The 25,101-nt window shown below is 48.6% G+C and overlaps 1 protein-coding gene across 1 annotated transcript; it reads right to left on the bottom strand.

The window, feature by feature from the left end:
• Nucleotides 1-2,481: 2,481 nt before the first annotated feature.
• On the bottom strand, nucleotides 2,482-4,000 carry LOC8050910 (prostaglandin reductase 3). Its single transcript, XM_002434955.4, has one exon. It carries the CDS (start codon nucleotides 3,889-3,891, stop codon nucleotides 2,854-2,856), a length of 1,038 nt encoding a protein of 345 aa, XP_002435000.3. The 5' UTR covers nucleotides 3,892-4,000; the 3' UTR covers nucleotides 2,482-2,853.
• Nucleotides 4,001-25,101: the final 21,101 nt, after the last annotated feature.

A 25,101-nucleotide genomic window follows, 5' to 3' on the forward strand; every position in this document is an offset into this window, starting at 1 on the left:
CAAAGCAATCGACGGATGGACTGTTCACAACCTGTGTGAGCAAGAAGACAACAATCCGGAACTGCAACTATACAACGTGTACCACATGAGTCCTGAAAATCGGCCATTTGAAGAGGGAAGTACGACTAGAAAAACAAGCGGTGAAGACGCAAGTCGATACCAGAGTGGCTGTCTCATTCATATAAAAAAAGAACTTGTTCAAGCAGCTCGTAAAACCTCCGCCACTCAGAAAATGCGCAGTGAGGCTCAGGGCGTACTGGAGAGCACCACTCCAAGTTCAGGCACAAGCGGAAGTCTCGGTGGAGTTCAACGGGAAGCGCAAGGTACTTCCGATCATCGTGGCAACCGAAAGCGACCCAGCGTTATTAGGAAGAGACTGAATTGACAGCCTTGGCGTCAACTTGACGAAAATCCAGAGAGTTCAGAAAGTGCAGTCAGAGCCCACACCGGAGAGCATCACGAAAATGTACGAGAGCGTGTTTTCTTCAGGTCTGGGGCTAATAAAAGGCCACCAAGCGATGCTCGTTCTAAAAGATGGATGTCTACCAGTGCTTTGCAAGGCATGGTCTGTGCCTTATGCCCTTCGTGAAGCGGTGGAACTTGAGTTAAAGAAGCTAGTAGCTGACGGCGTTTTGGTATCCGTCACGCAGAGCGACTGGGCCACACCATTGGTGGTTGTTCCTAAGCCAGACAACAAGGTCAGACTATGCGGGGATTATAAAGTGACAGTAAATCCATGCACAAAACTGATCACTACCCGCTCTCGACTCTCGATGACTTAATTACAGTACTAGCCGGAGGAATGTTCAACAATTTATGTGTTTTTGAATCAGCTAGAACTAATATGCTTGTGCTTGTTACCTGCTGTATTTTGATTATTGTTTTTTTGTAAAATAAGTTGCAAACCACTCCTACCATGGTGGGAAAACAGCTCAGAAAATACGGGCTAGGAAGAGAAAAAAACACGACAGGCTAATGCTGTGCTCGCAACTGAAGAATTTTAATAAAGGAAACAAAGACAGGATAAAACATATCTGAAACGATTGCACAAAAACAAAGGACGACTCTCGCCACCCGTGAAGCGTGTCAATAAACTACCCGTTTGCTATGTGACTCATTTTTTGCCGCAGGAAGGAAATCTCTTTGGATATAAAGCGCCAATGACGGTTTACTAAAAACTGTCATTTGTGCTATCAGCAAACAAGATTTCCTTCCTGCGGCAACAAATGAGTCACATAGTGAAAGGTAGTTTATTGACACGCTTCACGGGTGGCGAAAGTCGTCCATTGTTTTCATGCAATATTTTATGATACGTCTTTTCTATCTTTGTTTTCTTTATTAAAATTCTTCAGTTGCGAGTACAGCATTGTCCTGTCGTGTTTGTTGCTTTTCGTAGTCCGTGGTTTCTGAGCTGTTTTTCCCACCATGTATAACGTCAACCAACTGGCCCAGTTCACCACCTCATTACAGCCCAACCACGCCTCCTGAAATAAGGAGAGAGAGGAATCAATAACATGAAAAAATAAAAAAAAAATATAACTATCCAATAGTGTTTCTTGAACACTTTACAAATTCTATAGTATTTCCAGAACCTTAATTTGCGAGAAAAGCTATCACCAGTTTTTTTTTTTTTATGGACATTAATGACAAGGGGTAGTCTATGTTACCCTGGTATACAAATATTCTAATAAAATGCCAGGTTCACTGAAAAAAAAAAAAACTGGAACAAAACAGGCAATTTGTCCATCCTTACAGGTTACATTCAAGGAAACATTTATCGCGCATTTATGCTGCATTAAAATGTAATGATGTACAGTGCTAATCACGCTTGTCTATAACGCGCGAGCGTGCGGCTTTCTCCGAGGAGTGCTAAACTGGTGGCATTCGCGGAAACTAAGCCAGTCACGAGGCGGAACGTAGAACGGCCCGCTCGAAGGGTGTCCTGCCCACTCTATCAGCTGGCGGCGAACACGGAAGGCTGCTCGCAGCACGCTTCACGCTCGCTTCTGACCGCTTATCTGACCGTTTAGCACTTATGCGCTGTTATGAGCATATCAACAGTGTTCTTTTTTCCGCATGCGGTCTTTCTTTTTCCAATTCCCCAAGACGTGTTTCGCATCTGCACATACCATATCGTTATTTTGATGGCGACATCGTTCATACACCCTCAAGCTTTAGTTTGTTTATTGTTCGAGCAATGATATTTGCAAAAGCGTGCGAGCAGCCTTCCGCTTTCGCCGCCAGCTGATAGAGCGGCAGGACACCCCTCGAGCGGGCCGTTCCATGTTGCGCCAAGTGACTAGCTGAGTTTCCGCGAATGCCACCAGTCTGCCGCTCCCCAGAGAAAGCCGCACGCTCGCGCGTTATAGGCAAGTCTAATTAGCACTGTAGATTGCATATAGTTCACGTGCGAGAGCCCGTGCGTGTCTGCGTAAATTCATGTCAGAATTGCTTACATGATACTAAGACAAAAACGGTATCCAGCATTAAGGATTTTTGATAAACGAATGATGCCCTTAGATTGTTTTCATAATAACTTCTCTTGTTTACGTAATTAAATAAACCAGCACGCGCTTCACTGCGGAAAAAGTTCGTTGTTCTCGATATTACGACAAAAGAAAAAGACTTAGTGAAATACAATATAAAAAGCACACACTTGAACGTTCATCACTATGCACAAAACTGAACACGACATCAGTTCGTCGTGTTAATAACTATACATTTTTTCAACTGAAGATATGTTTTATGTTGAGTTTCAACTGAAGATATGTTTTATCTTGAGTTAGTGTTGAGTTAGCAAAACCTCGAACCATAGAGACAATCCGGTGTGATGTTGTAATAAAACTGCACGAATTAATCGATCTTCACAACTACCTTGCCGATACTTTTCCCGGAGTGAAGATACTCGACGCCTCGAATGCAGCCTTCAAGCCCCTTTAACTCGCCACCATCATCATTGATCCCAAAGTCCACCTTCGGAACAATCTTGCCAACTTGCAGCATATTGTTCAGCCTCGCCATATACTCCGGATACATATGATAGTAATGCGACATAAAAAATCCGCTCACACTGGCTGAACGAATCAGAAGCCTGGAGGGCAGATCTGTGAGGTCCACATCAGGGAAAGCATTGTCACTGCTCTGGTATCCCGTAATGGCGCCTACTACTACTAGTCTTCCCCTGATGCTCAAATGATTCAAGAGGACTTCGAACGTCTTGCCTCCGATGGTTTCCCAGACGACGTCTACCCCCTTCGGGTAGCTTTTATCCAGCTCCGCCCCTAGGTCGTGAGTCTTGTAATTGATGACTTTGTCGCAACCGATGCTTTTCAGGAACTCCTCCTTGTCTGGAGAAGAGCATGTGGCGATGACGTGGCATTTTGCTGCTTTAGCCCACTGCACGGCGATATGACCTAGCCCGCCTGCGGCGGCGGTGATCAAGACCGTTTCGCCCTCTTTTATTCTGCCTTGTTCGTCCAAGCCGATTGCAGCAGTCAGTCCACTTATAAGAAGAGGTATGCTGTCGGGCACTGCTTGCGGAATCGGAAGAACTTTTGACGCTGGAACACATTGGTACTCCGAGAAAGCTCCAAAACCAGGGAAGTTGATTGTTGCCACTGCACTACCGACGCTGAGGTATGTGACGTCATCGCCGACTGCAACCACTTCGGCCACGGACTCGACGCCGACGTTAAAAGGCGGTGTTGCTGCCCAGTACCTTGCCGCGGTGATGTTCACGTCCGAAGCGTTGATACCGACGTACTTGGTTTTCAGGAAGACTTCATCGCGTTCCAGTTTAGTTGTACGTTCCGTGACGACGGACACGGCTTCTCTGAAGTTGGGAGTTACTTTGACGCAAACCAGCTTTCTGTATTCCCTCGGGAGATTCATTGGGAGACTTGTTGCTTCTACCGCACTCTAACAAATCTCAGCGTTTGTTGGAAGCTGATATGTTGGTTTTGAGCAAAGAGCCAAAGAGCGCGTCAGCAGCTAATGATAACGGGAGCAGCTAGAGGCATAGCCAGAGATATGAGTTGAACGGCGGCTTGTGACAATTTCTCACAGTAGTGCAGCGATGGAAACTGTTGCATGCAGATTATAACCAATAGAGGGGCGCCACGTTAAAACCAACGTACAGCCATATATATGTTTTTTTTTTACATTTGCCCATAGAGCTTTTGGTATTACGCAATAGTTAAACTAGACATTATAAACAATACCCTTGGTCGGGAAATAAATCTGTCTAGCGAGCACACAATAAATTTAAAACGAGCCGTCGTTTTTTTTTTTGCTTTTCTTTCTAATATTTATCAATAAAAATTCTGAAAATTTTCTTTTTTTATCTGCTTCACTCGAAACGAATTCACGATCGCGTTTACATTGTCCGCGCTGGTAGCATCTTTTTTTTTTTTAATTTCTTCAGAATATTTTGCGTCGCTCGGAGGGCTTTACCGCAGGAGTACGATCTATTTGCATAACATTGTAGAAGTAAATAGAAATCTCTTTGCGCCCACACGTATGCAATTCATGAACTTTACAACCAGGGAAAGAGACAGTATATTCTGTCCCATTACACGTGAAAATAAAGAATTGTAACACGCTATAAAATTATCAAAATATTAAAGTCGTTCGTAGAATTGAAACAATATTACTGCGTGAAAGAATCCTATGAACACATTAAAAAAGGCTGACTATCAGTATTTTGTATGCATTTTAAAGTAATTTGTTACATTTTATTTTAATGGTATGCATTGTCTCATGTTATTTATTACACTGTGGCTACCATTACGTCTGGACGGAGCACTGAAACGCGTATACCTAACGCTCCCCCCCACTTTCCTCTTTCTCCCCCGTAAACCTAGAAAAGACGGAGATTTGGACGTAACTTGGTTTAAGTCGAACGTAACGCTAGACACTTCGTATTTTATTAACGCAAGTGTCTTCTCGTCCCTATTATGCTTACACGCAAGGTATAGCTTGCCTAATGCGATCATTGCGGTCACACGCTATAAAATTATTAAAGTATTCAAGTCGTTCATAGGACTGAAACAATATTACTGCGTGGAAGAATCCTATAAAAACATTAGAAAAAGGCTGATTACCAGTATCTTGTAGGCATTTTAAAGTATTTTTTACATCTTATTTTAATGATAGGCATTGTCTCATGTTATTTATTAACGCAATTGTCTTCTGGTCCCCCTTTACGGTTACCACCTTCCCTTATGCGAGCATTGCGGGCCACGCTCAATCTTCGAGAGAAACTTCGCGATTGCGTGACGAATGTGGTACAATTAATTAATGCAACTACATTATGAAACAAGAGAAACAGCGGAGTTATGAAACACCAGGCAGAAAATATATGTCGGGCGTCAGGAAGGTCATACATGTCTGTTGAACATAAATTTTCAATGGTGCACAGCTTTCTCGAGAAAAGGCAGAACTGGCAGGGTTAAGGAAGCTTTTTACTTGTGTTCCCGATGAATAAATAAAATAGGAATAGTATGTGGTATGATAATACTAGTGTGTGTGACAATCATCCGTTCGCAGGTCCAATTGTTTTAAATTGATAATTTGAAGAAATTCAGTACGCGATAAAATCTTTATTGAAAGAATTCGTACCTTCACGACCTTTCATTAACGACCTTCACAACTCTGGCCGCTATGCGTCATGACAATATAAATAAATTTCGTCGGTTCATACAAAGGTTTCTGTGTTTTAATATAAATCAGAGACAAACCCATAAATACCTGCTGGTAAATGTTTCGCAAATTCGGCGGAATACGAAGAGTGACGTAGAGTCCGATATCCGACTCTACCATACTCTCAACAGGCTGCCAAGTCATTCGTTCTTCTTAAATGTCTCTCCAGCATTGGAACACTGACAAGTTCGGTAATGGCGGACGTAATTTCAGGAAAACAGTTAATTGTTGCTGTGTTTGTGTGTTTTATAACGAGAGAAATAAATTAAGGGCTTAGTTTCGCTAGCTTCTATACAATGTCGAAGTTTGAATTCTGCCACCTAAAGTAAGGTGCCTAAAAACGCGTTGTCGACTGGTGCGATTAGCGTCCCTCTCGCCCATACATCGAAGACAGCCCCAAAGTGGCAACAGGTGCCCTCAGAGAACTCAAAGTGTCACGTTGTCGCATATCCCGATTCTTGGGGCTGGTGCTGGAGGTCCCGGAAAAAAAGTAGAAGCGAACACGAGTGTCGCTGTCGTCGCGGCGCCCCAGATTCTAACTGTCAATGTGTCTGTAAACGGTTAAGCGGGGAGCGAGCTGCGGCAGAATAGGCGTCTGGCCCATTCACGACCGCCGGTTTGACACCACCAGGACTATAGCGAACGACAACATCATGACACGTCTATTATATCATCAGATGTAAATCGTGAGACCGCTCTTTACGACGCGGGGATGACATGGTCTAAGGCGCGCCTAAGGAACCATACTTGAGTTTCCTGCAGAGAGAAGGGCGCAGTGTCATGTAGATGCAGCAATTTCGGGGAATTTAAGTTAACATTGTGTTCACACAATGAATGCTTTTTTTTTTTTCTTATACGCTTAAATGTGTCTTTACATATCTTTATAGTTCCTGAAATTGTAGCAATCACGAAACCAATTAATCTGATGAATTCTTAATTTATAAGAATTTGGAACTCAAGCGAAGCGGACCCTGAACAAACAAGATTAAAAAAAAAAATAGAACTGCGAGTAGCTATCTCCAGTTTTCACTCTAATGAGCTCCAGAATACTAAATACGAGTTATTGCATACAAACACACTTGGAATAAATGTTAAAAAAATATATAGATTGTGTCTTGCATTAGGGCATTTACTGAATATCACTGTTGTTAGTCAATGAGACAACTCGCAATATTATTAAAAACGCTTAATACTAGCCCGTACCTTGTGCTTCCGATGGTGTTTCTTTGTAAACAAAACAATTGTCCCCGAAGGAAGCAGACGGATTGCGCGCATGTCAGACTGCAGTGAGGCAACACATACAGCAACCCCCGATCTGTTGAGTAGCGTCCAAGTCCTGTGGCAGGCACTATGCACTGAAGAACATTTTCGACGGAACTATGTTTGGTTGGGGAAAGATTAGGTTTAGACGGAAGAGCTCCAACCAAAATACAGAAGAAACGGTTTAGCCCGACGTTTCAAAACCTGCTCGGTTTCTTCATCAGGGGTGACAAAATCGCGAGGAGTACCAGCTGTTTTTATCTTGTGCTCAGTTGTTTTCCACTCGAAGTTTCTTTGAGTTTAATACAGATGATTTCTTGTTTGTTGCCGTCGTTAGGTGGCGCAATCAATGGGCATACACCGTTGGCAAAGCACCCAGGGATCTGTTTATGTTTCCTGGTACGTGTTGGATGTCCCAAGACTCCGGGAAAAGCCTTTTTCGAAATTGTGACTCAGCTTCAATCACTTGAGCGTCCGCAAAGTCAATTGAATGGTCTTTAGCATCGCTGTGTTCCGCGACAGCGCTGCGCTCGAGGTCGAACTTGAGTACGTCGTTCTTATACTGTGTGATGCGCTGTGAAAAGTTTTTCGTTTCGCCGATGTAAATAGCGGGGCACTTGGCACATGGGATCTTGTAGGCAACTCGCTGTGCTCTTGTTTTTGGGAGGTGATCATTGGGTTGCGGCAAGAATCGTCCTAGTGTGGACACAGGCTTGTGGGACGCCTGGACGCATTCTTTCCTTAGCACTTGCGCCAGGGCTTCGCTGGTCCCGCCTATGGACGCTTTGCAGCAGCTGTGCATGGACGCCGCCATAACTGACCTTCAGTTTTTGTTTCCTATTATTTCGTTTATTTCACTTCCTCATTACCATAGCAGGCTGCAGGTTATTTCCACATTAGATTTAACTGTGTCCTTTTCTAAAGCATCGGCCTTTGTAGAGGATCGTCAACTACCGGTTCAGTTGCTCGGCATCTCGGTAAGACAAGAGAAGGTCAGCAATGGCGGCTGTAATTTGGCGCGTGCGTAAAGCGTCTATACAAAGGGGACGCTGATGCGCGTGATGGGCCGAGGGTGCGTGTGCTGTGATGTCTTTTTGTTTTGGCACGTGTGACCATTGCGACGGGTGATGCGCTCAACAAATCTGTTGCTGTAGCCATTGTTCTTCAGATGAGCAATGATGGTCTGCTTTTCTCTTCTTCTGTCGGTCCCTGATGAGCAGATTGTCATTGCTCAGGATAGAAGTGTGGAGACTAGGGATGCCCTGAACCACCCTAGGTTCGAATTCAAAAGGTTCGATATTTTCGAACCAAACTGATGTTCGATTTCGAAAAGTTTCGATATTTTCGACCGTAGGGAGGTTTGAATTCGAAAAATTCGTAACTTTCCAAAATCGTGGAGTTTCGAATTCGAAAAGGTCAAAGCTTTCACGGTTTCTAAAAGTTCGGGCTTGATTATTTCGAATATTTGTGTACTTTAGGTTTGATAAATCGAAGATTTCGAACTTTCCCAATTTGAAATTCGAGAGATTCGAATGTTTAGAATTTCCTTGGATCTAAAATTCGAAAACTTCGAACGTTTCGAATTTTTGAAAACGTGAGGTTCGATAAATTCGAAGATTTCGAATTTCTTTCTACATAAAGTTCGAAAAGGTCGAAGGTTTCGATTCTCTTTTAATGCTAAATTCGAAAAAAAAAAACTTCGAAGGTTTTCGATTTTTTTGAAGTCCAAGTGCGCAAAGTTCGAAGTCCGGTTTTCATGTTCCGCCACAGTTTCAGTTTCAAATAACGTTTTCAAGCCTCACTGGTTTTCACGAAATCAGGTTTAGAAAAGTTCGGGTGTGATATTTAGACTGCACGAAGTTGGTCAGGCAATTAAATGAGACGACGAGTGCCCCGGATGTGCTGGAATATTTGCCTTTGCAGTGACGTGTAACGTAACAACAGATCAGTAATTGTGATAGCCAGCCCGGGGTGGTCATTAACGTGCATTACGAAGTAGTGATCCTACGAACGCACTGTTTAACGATACTCATCCAGTTCGAAACGGCCAGGGGCAGGCAGGTGGTTGAGGTTCAGAAAAACCTTGAGGTGATCTGGCAAACTGTCCCCCTACCCCCTTGTATGCTGGTAGTAATCCGATCGAACGCCGCCCGAGTGACGCTGGCATATATTAAGTTTAGTTTGTACATGATGCAAAATCCTGAGACTGGGAATGAAATTTAAAAGAAAAAGTGTAAGAAGACAGAAAAAAGGGGACAGGACAACGTCTCAAACTTAGCTCAGGACAACGTCTCAAACTCAACTCAGCTGATAGCTCAGCTCAGGAATAACGTCTCAAACTTAACTGAGTTTGAGACTTTTTCCTGTCCCCTTTTTTCTTTTTTCTTACATTATTTCTTTGGAATTTCATTCCCAGTCTCGGGATTTTGCATCATGATCAAGATACACCAACTCGCCTGCACCTTGACAATTTTTTTGTTTGTAATTGCTTTGGAGGTTTATTTTCTGGGGCGGAAGAAACATCGAGCAAAAAGCACAGAAGCTGACGCAACTTTAGGTCGAAGGGCGTTCTACCATACCAGTGGCGTCGGAAGAGGAAGAGCGGCGGGGGGGGGGGGGGGGGGGGGAGGGAAGGGAAGGGGGGGGAGCTCCAGTCTCTCCCCTGCCCCCCTCCCAGATATTTCGGACTTTAAAGAAAACAATATGGGGAAAAGAGGGCATGGTCGAGCTTATTTTAATCGGAATTTATTTATGCATATATATAGACTGTCGCTCTTCCCTGTATAAAAGATCGCGTAGATGGTGATTGTCAAGGCCGGTTCTCACATGCGGCAAAGCGCTGATGTGACGCTGCTCACGTGGCGTCAGGTACTTATCGTATGCCATGAGCAACAGTGTTGACTGTGCGATACAAAGCTGGTGAACGCTCCCGTCGGCACGTGCTTAGCACGAGGTCAGCGCTATGCTTGTAGCGCTCTGCTGCATGTCTGAACTAGGGTACCTAGTGTGAACAAGCTTTTAGTAACTCGTTGTCAGGAGGCTCTACTCTGCTCGTCACATGCTCGGTGGCTCGAAAGTTCAAAGCTATGTCTTTTCGACCTAAATAACTGTGCCATGGGTAAAAAATAATCAATAAATAAACATAACAATAAATGCAAAAATATATAGCTGGAGAGAAAAAAAAAAGTATCAAGAACCCGCCAAAAGTGTTTTATTCTTGCATATTCAGAGGCCCAGAACTATGAAACAAGTTTCTCCTACCAAAATGTGTACAGGCTAAAAGAAACGCGTTCGAAAAATGCAAAAATAAGAAGAAAAAAAATTTTTTTTTTTATGACGCGCTGAGCTTGAACAATTTTAGAAATCTTCCTTCATGAGTTAATTTATTCCTCAACGTGAAAAAACAATAAATACATTATTTTGTATTCTGCAGATGGTAATGATATGTACTATCTCTGGTGTTAATTTAAATGCGACACCCAAAAAATGTAGGCGAAAAAAATTACCGAGTTTAGGGCATAATTGCCCGTAGGTACATGTTTAGATATTTATTCGAAACTCGTCTTGAACAACAATAATCATATCTTAATACGACACTCACCTAGGCTATATATAGATAATGCTTGAAAAGTTTAATATCTCTACCATAAATAGCTTCGGTTATAGAGCGCTTCAAATATGGCACAAAAGACAATTGTCAATAACCCGCCGCCCTTCCTCGCTCCTTCGGGAATCTATTTTTCTGATACCAAGCATGCCAGATGATTGAAATAAACGGCATTGTCTTTCGCAAGGAATGCGGCACCCCATGTAAAATTGCGAAAAAAGAATTACGACTGTACCTCGCTGCTTGAATCCAAATGAAACCGCCCGCCGGTCTTTCGAAGTTCGACGACTTCGAACTTTTACCCTAAAAGTTCGAAGTTCGTCGAACTTTTCACTTTTCAGGAATCGAGAGTTCGACAATTTTCGGATTTTTTAGATTCATAAGTTCGAAAGTTCGAAATTATCGAATTTCTTAGCGTAGGAAGGTCGAAATTTCGAAAAGCTTCGACCTTTTTAGTGCAAGAAAGTCGAAAGTTCGAAAACCATCGATTTTTTGCTCTATCAAGTTGGAAAGTTCGACAAGCATCACATTTTGCAGCGTAAAAAGTTCGAAAATTCGAAAAGCGTCGAACTTCTTAGTTTAATAAGTTCGAATATTCGACTTCCGTCGAATTTCTCGATTTTGAAAGTGCGAAAGTTCGAAATCTTTCAAACTTTTCGAACCGCTTGATTCGATCATCGAAACTTCGATTCGAAAAAAGTTCGCGGCACCCCTAGTGGAGACCACTGACATCTTGTGACCCTTTGGATGGTTCGAGTCGAACTGAAGGTAGCGCCCGGTGTGTGTTTGTTTCCTATACACAGCGAACTTAAGTCCTTTCCCTTGCTTTTTCACCAATGGATCTAGAGACGGTAACGTGTTATTCCTTTCGCATTCGACGGCGAATTGAAAGGGAGGTTCAATGGAATTGAAAACACACGCAGTTTGAGCAATGTTATTCAATGATTACACGTGATGTCAAATTCTGCACTCCATCTATAGAGGAAATGACTAAGCTATATATCATTCACTCCCAGAAACGACTGCTTAATACCTGTTAAATATATTCGAACTATCGATTCTTGAATACTGCATTTCGTGCATTAGACAACTTTTGAGATGAAGCTTTCTGGCAAGACTGGTTAAATCAGTTTCGCCTGTTTCAATTGGCGGTGAGGCAAAAAAAATTGGAATCGTCTCATTTTTGCCCACAAGCGATCAAATTAATTCATAAAGATACGGTGCATGATTAATAGTCCTGCTTCGTCGCGCGATATTTGGTTGTCGACATTCTTTTTAAATTAACATTTCTGTGCAGTGTGCCTGAAGATTGGTGGACACTTGACTGTACTACACTCCAATGTGTTTCCGTGCTTTAGTTTGAATTCACGGCAGCTCCAATTAAAATCACTCCGTTCTACGAACCACACTTCACGGATATAGAGATCGGAAGTACCATTTTTGACATTAAACACGACATTTTCAACGCGACACTGCAGCACGACGTTACCTGGTGTAATCATAAACTCCATGGAAATCCTCCTAGTAAGAAGGCTGTAAAGCTAAAACCTGTGACGGTCCCGTACCGAAGGCCACCGTTGGCCTTCGGTACGGGACGTCACAGGGACGTCACAGGCACTCCTTCACAGTTGGTGAACGAGTGCTGCCGGAGCTTTCAAGTGGGAATCGTATTTGGTCTGTCAGCAGCACCACAGCCTCCTCTATACTCACAACGCATGGCAATTCGAGGACGGATAACAGATTTCGAGTGCGAGAATCCGGAAGCACAGAGCACCGAGGAGCCATTGCTCGGGAGACCTGGACGTCAGCGCAGAACTTTTGCAGCAGCGAGGATCCGAAACACACTTGTTCGATCTGAAGAAGTGCGTTTCGGCGTCTTGGCGCAGCAAGGAGCAAGCCATATGGCTCTCCTCTCATCCGTTGTCTGCCTCTCCACCTTCTTCATTTCGGCGGCCGCTTCACGCGTCACGAACTGCCTGGCTTTGCCAGTACGTATAGGAGGCTATGGCAGCACTCGTTGGCAATCTTTGCCCTGCAGTGACCTCTGGTGGGTGACGTAAAATGATCTATCGCAAGTGCCTCGCTAATCAGGCGAGGTTGCTCAATGAAACTTGGCTTATATTTGTTTTCAGTGAATGGTCATTTTCTGGCCTCCTCATTTTGCCGTATTCCTCCTAAGCTTGCTGTGATAGGCTCTATGGATGCTCCGTGGGAAAGAAGATGCACTGGTATATTTGGGGGATTTTTCGATGCATTTGAATACGCAGTCTTATCAAACTTCGTTTCAGTTTAAGTACAAACGCAGGCGACAATACGGGCTGATGTCGAAACCGAGCAATCAAGGTGTTTGTCGTATTTTCGTACGTTTTCCCTCATGATAATCAAACGAGGCCCAGAGGCTTGCGCTGTTTAGGCTGCTTGACTCCTCTCGTTAGCTCGTAGCGTTGGCTGCGCTTTGACTTAAGCTGTAACGTAAAAAAGGCATGAGTATCAAACAACACAATGCGTTAGTTACAATCGTAGATAATTCGGAATACGGACTGAATGTCGGCACGCACGCTAAGGACGGATTCGCGTTTCTGGGAGCAGTGGTGGCGACTTCAATTGAGCTATCCTGTAAACACTTTTGTACAGTCATGCTCAAAATGAATGCCAACAACTTAGCTGCGATCAAGTGATTGTTGTGTTGCCGTTACCGGCGAGTGTGAAAACGTTATACGGCGTCCACGTGGTAATGATGTGCGTGTTCACCGTGGCTTGTGTTCTATCAATGCTAATATTTTTATTATATATGACTACCTTCATTGCCTATAAATAAAAGGATGCCGGAAAATAATAATAAAAAAACAGCCAAATATCATCTGCGAGTGCTTCGCACGCCAATTTTACTTTTCGTTCCTTCGTGCTTTTGCTATTCTAAGTTTCCTGAGACCGCATTTTATGAAGTGCGGCAGTTCTAAAATCGCGCCTTCCGCCAATTGGACCCGCGCGGCGTCACGTCTGGTGAGGGACGGAGATAGCCGCGACGATGAAAATCAACCATTATACACTTTTCTCACAAGGGCGCAGCCATCTTGAATGTCGTCACTTCTGGTATAAGGCAGAATGTCGTTTTTACCGCATATATACATACCGCATACATAAACGCATATATACCGCATATTTACCGCACAAATAAAAAGTCGTTTATTTGTGCGGTAAATACCGCATATATACATACCGCAGACATAAACGCATATATACCGCATATTTACCGCACAATAAAAAGCCGCCTTCAGAACCGCTCAAGCCCCATCGTGTTCAGCGCATTCAAGGAGATGGTGGCCGGTGTCGGCTTAATCGCTGCAAGGCCTCGCAGTCGGGGTCCGCGTCCCACCGCATGTTGTGCCTGGGCACCGGAATTATGGCACTGTGGGTCCTGAGATGGTGGATGGCGGCCGCTGTCCGGACTTGTTCCTTGCGCCTCTTCGTCCGTCCGACTTCAGAAGCATCCAGCGAGCGAAAAATACGCCGCAGACGCCCGCGCGACGTCATCATGGACGAAACCGTGACTGTGCTCGAGATTTCTCAACGGCGGCGGGTGCTGCTTGCGGGTTCATGGTTTTCATTAAACGTGCCTACTAAGACTGCGCATGCGTTCGTGAGGTGCACCTGCTCGGTTTTATTAGCTGAAATACCGTACATCAGGGGGGGGGGGGGGGGGTCACGTGACCTTGTGTGTCACGTGACCTCTGAGGGTCACGTGACCTTGGGGTGACCTTGGGGTTGACCTTGGGGAGGTCACGTGACCTCGCGGTTACCCCGACGGCGACGCCGACGCCGCTCAAGCCGGAAACGGGCGCCTAAGAGCTGCGCTCTAAAAATAAGAAATGGCTGCGGTCTGAGCAAGCCGAAAGAGCGTTTAACGAAAGCAAGACGTTGCTGACTCAGGACAGTGTGTTGACCTTCTACGACTCGGCGAAACCGATGGGGATCATAAGCGATGCCTCCCCGTACGGGGTAGGAGCGGTTTTGTTTCACGTGATAAACGGAGAGGAAAAGCCAATCGCGTACGCTTCGCGCACCCTGAGTAAAGCTGAAAGCTCATACGCCCATATAGGAGGTATTCACTGGACGCCATATTTGAGGGCGCTGTTTAGAGCGCATGCTCAGAACGAGCTCACATTAATAGCCTGCTAAGACTGGCAACCTTGATGGTGCTAAATGCACGCTCCAAAAAGGACTGCGGAAGCTCGGCGTCAGCACGAGCTCAGCAGCAGCGCATACGGATATGGGCGCCAGTGAATACTCCCTATAGAGAACGAAGCGGTCTCGATTATCTTCGGAGTAAAACAGTTTCACAAGTACCTCTATGGAAGTGAATCCACGATTTATTCCGACCATCTTCCGCTAGCGGGCCTGCTTGGCCACACGAAGCCCGTACCAGAAATGGCCGCCGCGCGCATGCAACGGAGGATGCAGCTGCTCGCCGCTTATCGCTACAAATGGTTATACAGAAAAGGAGCGCATGTCGCAAACGCTGACGCGCTATCGCCGATTGCCGCTTCCAAACGACGCAGACAGAAGTGACTGTGTGCAGTTCTTCTCAGCAGTGCAAGGAATTCTCTTGTCAGCAGATAAGATTTGCACAGAAACGCGGAAAGACGTTATCTTGTCGAAAGTATTCTGTTTTGTATTGAACGGATGGCCTGCCAAATTGTCGGACGACCAAGCTGGCACAATTTTTTCTGCCTAAAGATGAGCTCTCTGTAGATTGTGATTGCCTCACATGGGGAAACAGAGTAATCGTCCCTGAGTGACTGCAGTCTGTAGTGTTGAACCTCTTGCACGAAGGGCACCCGGGAGCTACACGTATGAAAATGCCATCCAGAAGTCATGCTTCGTGGCCCAAGTTGGGCGAACGTATTGAAGAGGCAGTAACATGCTGCGCAACTTGTCAGCTCACTCCCAGAATACGTTCTCGCGCGCACCATCTTTATCGTGGGGCTGGCCAACCAAACGATGGCAAAGAGTTTATCTAGATTTTGCATACTTCAAGGGAGACTGGTTTTTGGTTCTTGTGGACGCACATTCAAAGTGGATGGATGTCATGCACATGAAGACAACCGCCGCCTCACCGACTGGGGAAGAGTCGCGCACCGTGTTTGCAACTTTTGGCCTTCCGGAGAAAATTGTGACGGACAATGGTCCCTAGTTTATGTCTAGTGAATTCCCAATTTTTCTTCAGGCAAATGCTGTGCAGCACATCAGGACGCCACCCTACCATCCGGCTTCCAATGGCGACGCAGAACGACTTTTCCAGATTGTGAAGCGAAACCTCATCCGCCAGCTTCAAGACGAGCGGCGCACGCGACAGTCTCGAACAGTACAACATCGACTGGACCAGTTCCTGTTTACGTATCGTAACACGCCATGTCCAACCACGGGTGAGACGCCAGCCAAACTCTTCTTGTCATGGCAGCCACGCACACGGTTAAGCATCCTTCATCCAGACTTAGCAAAGCGAGTAGATGCAAGTGTCAGTCAACGGCAACCCCAAGGAAAGAATTCACGGAGAGAATTTGAAGCAGGCGACAAGGTTCGAGTAAAAGGAAACAGACCAGAAGACCCGCTTTGGTTAGAAGGCACCGTTCTACGGCGTGTCAGCCTCTCGACGTATATAGTCAAGGTGCTGGGGCAGAAACGGTTCCTGCATGCAGTCGATATTGCTGTTCACGCAGTTCCCAACGTTATTCCCAGGGCGTTCAGGTTGCTAGAGGAGCCCGCGACGGCTAAGCCACCAGTCCCCAACCCAGCTGGAGCAGAGCCTCAGCCATCATCCCCCAATCAAACAGAAGCAGGACCTCAAGAAACGGGTAGTCCTGATAGCCTGCCCATGACGCCTGCGTCTGAACTTACACCGGCTAGTATCAGCGAAACGGACGACGTTCAAGCAAGCGCTTCAGAACCACAGTTTCGGCGCAGCACACGTACCCGGAATCCACCCAAGAGATGGGGTTATAATAAAAAATAAAAGGGGAGGACTGTAGTAGCCAATAAGCGCCTAGGACGTAGTGACGTCACTATCTGCTTTATCGATATATAGTTATCTGCAAGCCAGCCGAGACAAGCAGAATAAACGTGTCAGCACGTACGACTGCTCGGCTGCAGCGATTTCATTGTAGCGCTGAAAGGCTTATCAGAGAATGCTACGCGACAGAATTGTTTGTGGCAATAACAACGCTACGATTCAGACCCGGCTGCCGGCGAACTCTGCCAAGCTGGTGCAAGATTGTTGTCTACACATAAGGTTGGAGATACAGCCCAAAATACCAGCTGTTATCGCTGCGGAGGCAGAAGCCACCTTGCATTTTATTGCAGACATATTGATTCGACTTGTCATTACTGTAACAAGAAAGGTCACCTGTTGGCGGTGTGAAACTCAGGAAGAACGGGAATCCACCCAAATCAAAGGCTTCGTGGACGCCTCGTTGAGGCCATCAAAGACCGACGTCGTCGGCTCAGTTGAACACAGTCCACGACGAAGGTGACACATCTCAAGACCCAAGTCAGTTCGTGCAAGCGACGGCGTACGACATGTGACACCTTGGAGGATCGACCACGATACCATATTTTGTGATCTCCGTTGAAGTCATCGGGAAATCAATTTTGGTCAGAAGTTTGCAGTCCGCGTTCAACAGTGCAATTGGGAGCCAGGCCCCGGCTCACCAGGGCTTCCCCTTCCTTGGGGAGAATTCGACCAAGCCGGAAGTATGCCGAAAGTCACTGTTCCTCAAAGAAAACCCATAAAACGTCATAAAATAAGCCGCAATAAACAAGCAAAAAGGTCTTAGAAAATTCTGTTTGAAGACCGTCTGGTCCGAGCACCGAGCCTGATTTCATCCGGGGAAGGGCATGTTGAAGCTCCGTCGGGGTAGGGGCACCTTCTAAGGTGGAACCAAAGTTGCCGGGAATTATTGGGAGCTCATAAAGAAATATGTGGCCGATTCGATTTAGGACGCCTCATCTTCTGTTAGCGCGAGAGCCGTGAAGTGGGAGGCGAAGGTTGGAACGTGCGTGTCGAGGGAACAGGGGCCGGGCGCCACAGAAACGCGCTAGAAACAGGCCGCTGAACCCGCCGGGATGCGTCGTTGGACAACGGTTCATCTCAGAAATCGTGGTAGCCGTTGTAATGATGCGGATCAGGTACTGGTAGCGTTGCTGAAATTGTGCAAAGTACGTTTGTATAAGAGAGGTGGCAGCACCACCCAAGGGAAAGTGCGTATGCCGAGAATCGTATTCTGAAGAAGCGCTCGACGGTCCGCTTTAAGATATTGACCCTGCATGGCGCATAAATCCCGCCATCTGGCTGGCCTTGAGATAGTCTCATGGGGCGGGAGTCAGATGCATTCCAACAACAGTCTGTTTTATTAGGTCGGACAGCGTCCTCTTGGCGGATTCATCGGACAAATCTCGAATGTCGAAGACGCCAAGGACACATGCCGCTCTCTTTTGGTAAAGAAAGAGCGACGATTACGGGGCTGTGATCCGACACGCAAAGCGGAGTCGGCAGAAACACCTACTCGGTCTATGACGCCACCAGCGTGCTCAACCGACGCGGCACGCAAACGCTATCTAAGCGGCAGCTGGTCCTGCCGTTGCTTTATGCGGATTGAAAAGTTGCGCTATGAAGGAAAGTCCGCGCATTCTCAAGCTCGAAATGACGCAGCCGTCTCTGCAGTTCCTGTGCATGCAAACTAATCGTCCAGTTCATGGTCTCCGGATGTCGGTCATCTTGTCAAAAACGCAATTAAGATCCCCCATGATGAAGGAAGGACACGCATCGAGTAGATGAACATCAATGTTGTTAAAAAATGCAAAAATGCGTGGTTCACGCGGGCATAAAAGTTAATAGGCCTGTACTTTATGCCCTGAAGAACAAAATCGAAGCGAATCACCCGTCCCTCCGTGTTGAACAAATAAGAACCACCACGCAGCAGTTCATGATTCAAAACACAACACCTATCTACGCCGCACAAACACTGTGATACGATAAAAAAGACTTCACAGAAAAAGCAATTTCAAATTCTGCCATTTCACATCGGTTGGGAAAATTTGTTTCCTGGAGGCAGAGGATATCATCAGCTTCTTGTCAGGCAAAGTACAACATCTACGTCTCCCTCGCCCAGTCGCAGAAGCCAGCAACGTTAAAAGGAATATTTCAATTACTAGCAAGAAAAATAAATAAATAAATTAAGGCTCCTATCTAAACTGTCAGGTAGTTACAGAGCAAAGCTGTGGTATCACCTGCAACGAATTCCAACTGCACTAAACACCCTTTCTATGGCAAACGCCACCGGGTGGTGCTCCCCTCTTTGACGTCATAGGGAACTTTGGTTTATAAGAAGAATGAACAAAGCCTACCTTAATACCGCTGCTTCAAGTGTAAATGAAACAATTAACATCATATCCTCTACGTCAAGGCCAAAGAAAGAAGGAGTGCGATCTCAGTTCAAATGTTTCGAGTATTCTTGTAAACCAACTTGCCTCCTCTAAGATGTGATATTGCCGCGCGCAGGGTCACGGACTTGTAGAAAGTTCTCGTTCATTCTTGCTGCGGACATAACTATCGTTCATGCTTGTTTTTGTTGTTCTAGAAAGTGCTTGTTCATTCTCTCCCCGAGCGCGCTACGCTCGAACCTTCTCCGCCGAATCTTCGAGATAGTGACTCACTCTAGATAAGAGGCCGCCAACGACCTTGTCGAGTCAGTTTTCACCCAGCGTTCGACTCTGCTGCTACGCCAACTTCGACGCCCGCGACGCTCCGTTATTATCTTTTGTACCCTTTTATTTTTGGCGCAAGTTCGCCACATTAAACGTTTATTCCTTTCTGTTTATTATTGTTTATTGGCCACCACCCGTGACATTTTGGTGGAGGTGCGGGGTACCGCATGCCCGTGCAGCGTTCCCCTCCCAGGACCCGCAGCGCAAGCCCGACTCCAAGCTCGCTGAGAAGACCACTCAGCGCGGAATCTGAAACTCGGACCAGCCGCCGCACCAAGGGAGAGGATCGGGAGTACGGTTTGCTGCTGGACAAACCCAAGCCGAAGAAGACGACGATGGACAACCAGTCGCAGGCCCCCGCCGCTCCTGCCGTGGTCTACCTACCCGTCGCTCCTCGGACACCGGCTCCCTTCCACGGCCAAAGCCACGAAGACATCGACGACTGGGTCCAACAGTACGAACGAGTGGCCCGTCATAACGGGTGGACACCGGAACAGTGTCTGCAAACCGCTTACTTCGCCTTGGAAGCCACCGCCCGGAACTGGTTCGAGAACCACGAAGCTTCGATCACTTCCTGGGAGCAACTCAAGGCTGAGTTGCGAAGAACGTTCACGAACCAACAACGAAGAGAACGCGCGGAAGAGCTTCTTCAAGCGAGGATTCAAGGCCCTAACGAGAGCGTCGTTAGCTTCGTGGAAGATGTCCTGCGACTGAGCAACCGCGCCGATCCCGAAGCATCCGAAGCAAAGAAGCTCAGAGTCTTGATGCGTGGTGTCAAGGAAAACATTTTCGGTGGTCTCGTGCGGAGCCCGCCTACCACCGTCGAAGGCTTCATGACGGAGGCCACCAACATCGAACGTGCCCTTCAAGCACGAGCCACCCACTATCACCGAGTTCCCGGCATCGGTTCCTTTTCGCCTTCCGGCTGCAACACCACGGACATCCGCGAGATGATCCGAGACGTCGTCCGGGAAGAGATCAAGAAACTTCTACCTGCCACCGCAAGCCCAGCTTCGCCCTCAATCGCCGAGATTGTCAGGGAAGAAGTCCAGCAAGCGCTGCAGCCTGAAGTTCTCGTCAGCACCGCTCCGGAACCACCGACGTTGAGTTACGCCGCAGTGGCCCGACGGCCACCGCCTCCTCGTCGCACCTATGTCACGCCACCCCGACGTCAGACTCCTGCGCCGCAGCACGACCGACGCCACGACGACCAGGTCCAGTACGCCCGCCCGGAGCCTCGCGCAGCCCGCTAGACCGACGTGTGGCGAACGCCCGACCGACGCCCTCTGTGCTTTCATTGCGGGGAAGCGGACCACACCTACCGCCGATGCCCATACCGACGACTCGGGCTACGCGGGTTCCACCCGAACGACCCGCGCCCCCATCATGGTGAACGCACTCGGGAGATCGACGAGTACCTGCGACGACCCCAGTCCCCCGAGCCTGCGTCCCGCCGAGTGTTCCGGTCGCCGTCGCCGCGACGTCCAGCTTCGCCGATGCACCGACCCCGACGTGAAAGCCTGTCGCCCCTTGCTCCTCGCCGGGGAAACTAGGCGCGGCAACCCCTGGAGGAGGAGTTGCCGAAGACGACCGACGCCAAGATCCTCCACGAACGTCGGGGGGCCCCCACTCGAACGCTACCAGAGACCAAAACGACGTCGCTGCAGTGGTGTCCAATAACCTAAACGTCGTCATCGACGGTCACGACGCATCTGCACTCGTGGACACCGGAGCAGACTACTCAGTCTTGAGTGGGAGGCTCTCCCGCCGCCTTCGAAAAGTCACGATGCCGTGGGATGGACCTCAAATACGAACCGCCGGAGGGCACCTCATCACACCCATCGGGAGATGCACTGCTCGCGTCGAGATCCGCGGTGAAACGTGCCCTGTGAAATTTGTCATTCTACAAGACTGTTCCAGAGACGTCATTCTCGGCATGGACTTTTTGTGTGAATACGGCGCCGTCATCGACCTTGGAGAAAACAGATTGATGCTGCGGGCACCTGTTCCGCCTTCAGAGAAAGTCCAAACTGCGTCAGCCGCCGTCCGAGTCGCTGCCGACCACGTGAATCTGCCGCCGCGATCAAGTGTTGTCGTACCTGTCGTGACCGATGCAGCTACCCGTAGCGAAGTTCTTCTGGAAGGTAACCTCCAGTTGCTCCTGGGAAGAGGAATAGGCGTCGCACGAGGAGTAGCTGAACTTCAGGATGGCCGCACTGTGGTCCTCGTGACCAACTTCCGGAATGAAACGCAACACCTCACAAAAGGTGCAGCCGTTGGCCACGTCGAGGATCTCCGAAACTCCGCCGAAATCGCCGCCATTACTGATAAATCCTCGCCACCTCAACAAGACGGTACGTCGCCAGCGCAACTCGACATCGACCCTAAGCTTCCGGACCCGAAACGACGGCAGCTGATTAACCTCCTCGCCGAATACCGTGACTGCTTTGCGACGTCGTCGAAGGTACGCCAAACAGCCGTTGCGAAGCACCGCCTCATTACCGAGGACGACGCGCGCCCTGTGCATCGATCACCGTACAGAGTCTCCGTTAAAGAAAGGGAGGTGATCCAGGAGCAAGTCCAAGAGATGCTGAACGACGACATAATCCAGCCATCAAGCAGTCCGTGGGCCTCTCCAGTCGTACTGGTTAAGAAGAAGGACGGAGCGCTTCGGTTCTGCGTGGACTACCGGCAGCTGAACGCGGTGACGAAGAAAGACGTCTACCCACTCCCCCGAATCGACGACGCGTTAGACCTGCTGCGCCACTCTCGATACTTCTCATCGATGGACCTGAAGAGCGGCTACTGGCAGATCGAAGTCGACGAACGGGACCGAGAGAAGACAGCTTTCGTCACGCCGGATGGGCTGTACGAGTTCAAGGTAATGCCCTTCGGACTATGTACGGTGCCAGCAACTTTCCAGCGTGTTATGGACACCGTACTGGCAGGACTGAAGTGGCAGAGCTGTCTGGTCTACCTCGATGACGTCGTGGTGTTTTCCAGCGACTTCGACGAGCACTTGCGACGACTCCGAGCTGTTCTTCAAGCCATACGGACCGCTGGACTCACCCTCAAGCCGTCAAAGTGTCGGTTCGCCTATAACGAACTGAAGTTTCTAGGTCACGTGGTTAGCAACGAAGGCGTGCGCCCAGACCCTGGGAAGACTCGCGCCGTCGCGTCATTTCCAGTGCCGAAAGACAAAAAGGCCGTGCGAAGATTCCTTGGACTTTGCGCCTACTATCGTCGCTTCGTTCGGGATTTCGCACGGATTTCCGCACCGCTCACAAACCTCACGAAGGACGCCGAGAGGTTCGAATGGGCCGAGGAACAGCAGCAGGCATTCGACGAGCTGAAGCGACGACTCCAGACGCCTCCGGTTCTTGGACATTTCGATCAGGATGCGGACACCGAGATTCACACTGACGCAAGTAACGCAGGACTTGGCGCGGTACTTGTTCAAGTACAAGAAGGCACCGAACGAGTCATCGCCTACGCAAGTCGGACACTGTCCAAGGCAGAGAGAAATTACTCCACGACTGAGAAAGAATGCCTTGCGGTCGTCTGGGCAATCACGAAGTTTCGTCCGTACTTGTACGGAAGCCCGTTCCGCGTAGTCACGGACCACCACTCGCTCTGCTGGCTTGCGAACATCAAGGACCCGTCAGGACGCCTCGCTCGATGGAGCCTCCGGCTACAAGAGTTCAACATGACTGTGGTTTACAAGTCAGGACACAAGCACAGCGACGCTGACTGCCTGTCCAGGGCCCCGGTCGAAACACCTTCCGGCAGCGGCGACGACCATGATGACGAGTGCTTTCTAGGGGCAGTGAACACCGATGACATGGCACGACGTCAACGAGACGATCCGGAGCTGCGAGCCTTAATCGAGCACCTGGAAGGGCGCGGCCGTACCGTACCCCGTGTTTTCTCACGAGCCGTGCCGACCTTCGCCATTCGACAAGGTGTACTCTACAAAGAGAACTTCGGGGACAACAACTCGCTGTGGCTGCTGGTAATCCCGACCGACCTTCGAGGGGAGATCTTTCAAGCATGTCACGACGACCTGACGGCTGGACACCTTGGATACAGCAGGACGCTCGCCCGGATTCGTGACAAGTACTACTGGCCGAGACTCCCGAAAACAGTCCACCTGTACACACGGTCATGCCATGAGTGCCAACGACGTAAGAGGCCTCCGACGAAGCCAGCAGGACTCCTGCAGCCGATACCTGCCCCCACTAGGCCTTTCCAGCAAGTCGGAATGGATTTGCTTGGGCCGTTCCCAGCATCGACGCAAGGAAATCGGTGGATTATCGTCGCGACCGATTATCTTACACGATACGCCGAGACGAAAGCCCTGCCATCGGGAACAGCCGTGGAAGTCGCCAAGTTTTTCGTCGAGTCCATTCTCCTTCGACACGGCGCACCTGAAGTACTGATTACAGATCGCGGCTCATCCTTCATGGCCCAGCTGACGCAAGAAGTCCTTCGTCTCAGCCACACCAGCCATCGTCGCACCACGGCGTACCACCCGCAGACCAACGGGCTGACGGAGAGACTCAACAAAACCATCGCCGACATGATTTCCATGTACGTCGACGTAGAGCACAAGACATGGGACGAGGTGCTGCCGTACGTCACGTTTGCGTACAACACAGCGGTTCAAGAAACCACGGGAATGACACCGTTTCAACTGGTACACGGCCGGACGGTTACCACGACGCTCGACGCCATGCTGCCTCACGTGCAAACCGGTGATGGCAACGACGACGCTCAACTCATCTCCCAGCGCGCGGAGGAAGCTCGTCAACTGGCAAGAGTCAAGATTCAAGACCAAGAGCGAGTCGACGCACGCCGGTATAACCTTCGTCGCCGGGACGTCCACTTTCAACCCGGAGACCGGGTATGGGTTTGGACACCAATACGTCGTCGCGGTCTCAGCGAAAAACACCTGAAACGCTATTTCGGACCCTACAAGATCATCCGACGCCTCGGCGATCTGAACTACGAAGTTCTACCCGACGGAACGCGCAAATCTGCAAGACGTCAGCCGCGACCCGAGGTGGTGCACGTCGTCCGGCTGAAGCCGTATTACGAACGATAGAACTTTCCACTCTCGTCGACGGGTGAACTGTGAACTGTGAACTGCGACTCGGGGGGGGGGGGGGGGGGGGGTGTCGTGATGTGGGGAAGGCAGGGTTAGCTTTGCCAAAAGTGCAAGCGTTGTTCCGCCCTGGGATAGGAGGAGGGGAAAAGATGGGACTTAGGTGAGTAGGGGGGGGAGGGGGGGGAGGCAAAATAAACCAGCAGCATTCATGTCTCAGTGAGCCAGTTAGCGAGTCCGGGCTGGGCTAGTGGCACTTAGCGGAAGAGCAGGAGGGCGTCATAGTTGCTCTGCTAGACCGGTCTCTCGTAGGAAACCCAGTAGGAGGGACTGTATGATCCGTCTTCTATGCCTGGGACCTTCAGGGAAAACTACGTCTGATGCTGTCATCGGTCGGATGTATTGTGAGGATAGGGCGGAGAGAAACGTCCTTCGAGCTTCCTCGTGAAGAGGGCAGCCCCAGACTATGTGAACCTCGTCCTCTGTGACCGCACACCGCTGACAGAGCGGAGTGTCTCTGCGTCCAAACCGGTGGAGGAGCTTCCCTGTGTATGCGCTCCCTGTTCTAAGTCGGAAGAGCAGCGTCGCGTCGGACCGTTTTAACCCCTGGGTCAGGCAAGGTGGCCGCTTTGAGCTGCTCCAGGGGGAAATATCCGAGAAGAAAGCC

The sequence above is a fragment of the Ixodes scapularis genome, unplaced genomic scaffold (genome assembly GCF_016920785.2).
Source record: "Ixodes scapularis isolate PalLabHiFi unplaced genomic scaffold, ASM1692078v2 PGA_scaffold6__148_contigs__length_123643588, whole genome shotgun sequence".
NCBI classification, from domain to species: domain Eukaryota; kingdom Metazoa; phylum Arthropoda; class Arachnida; order Ixodida; family Ixodidae; genus Ixodes; species Ixodes scapularis.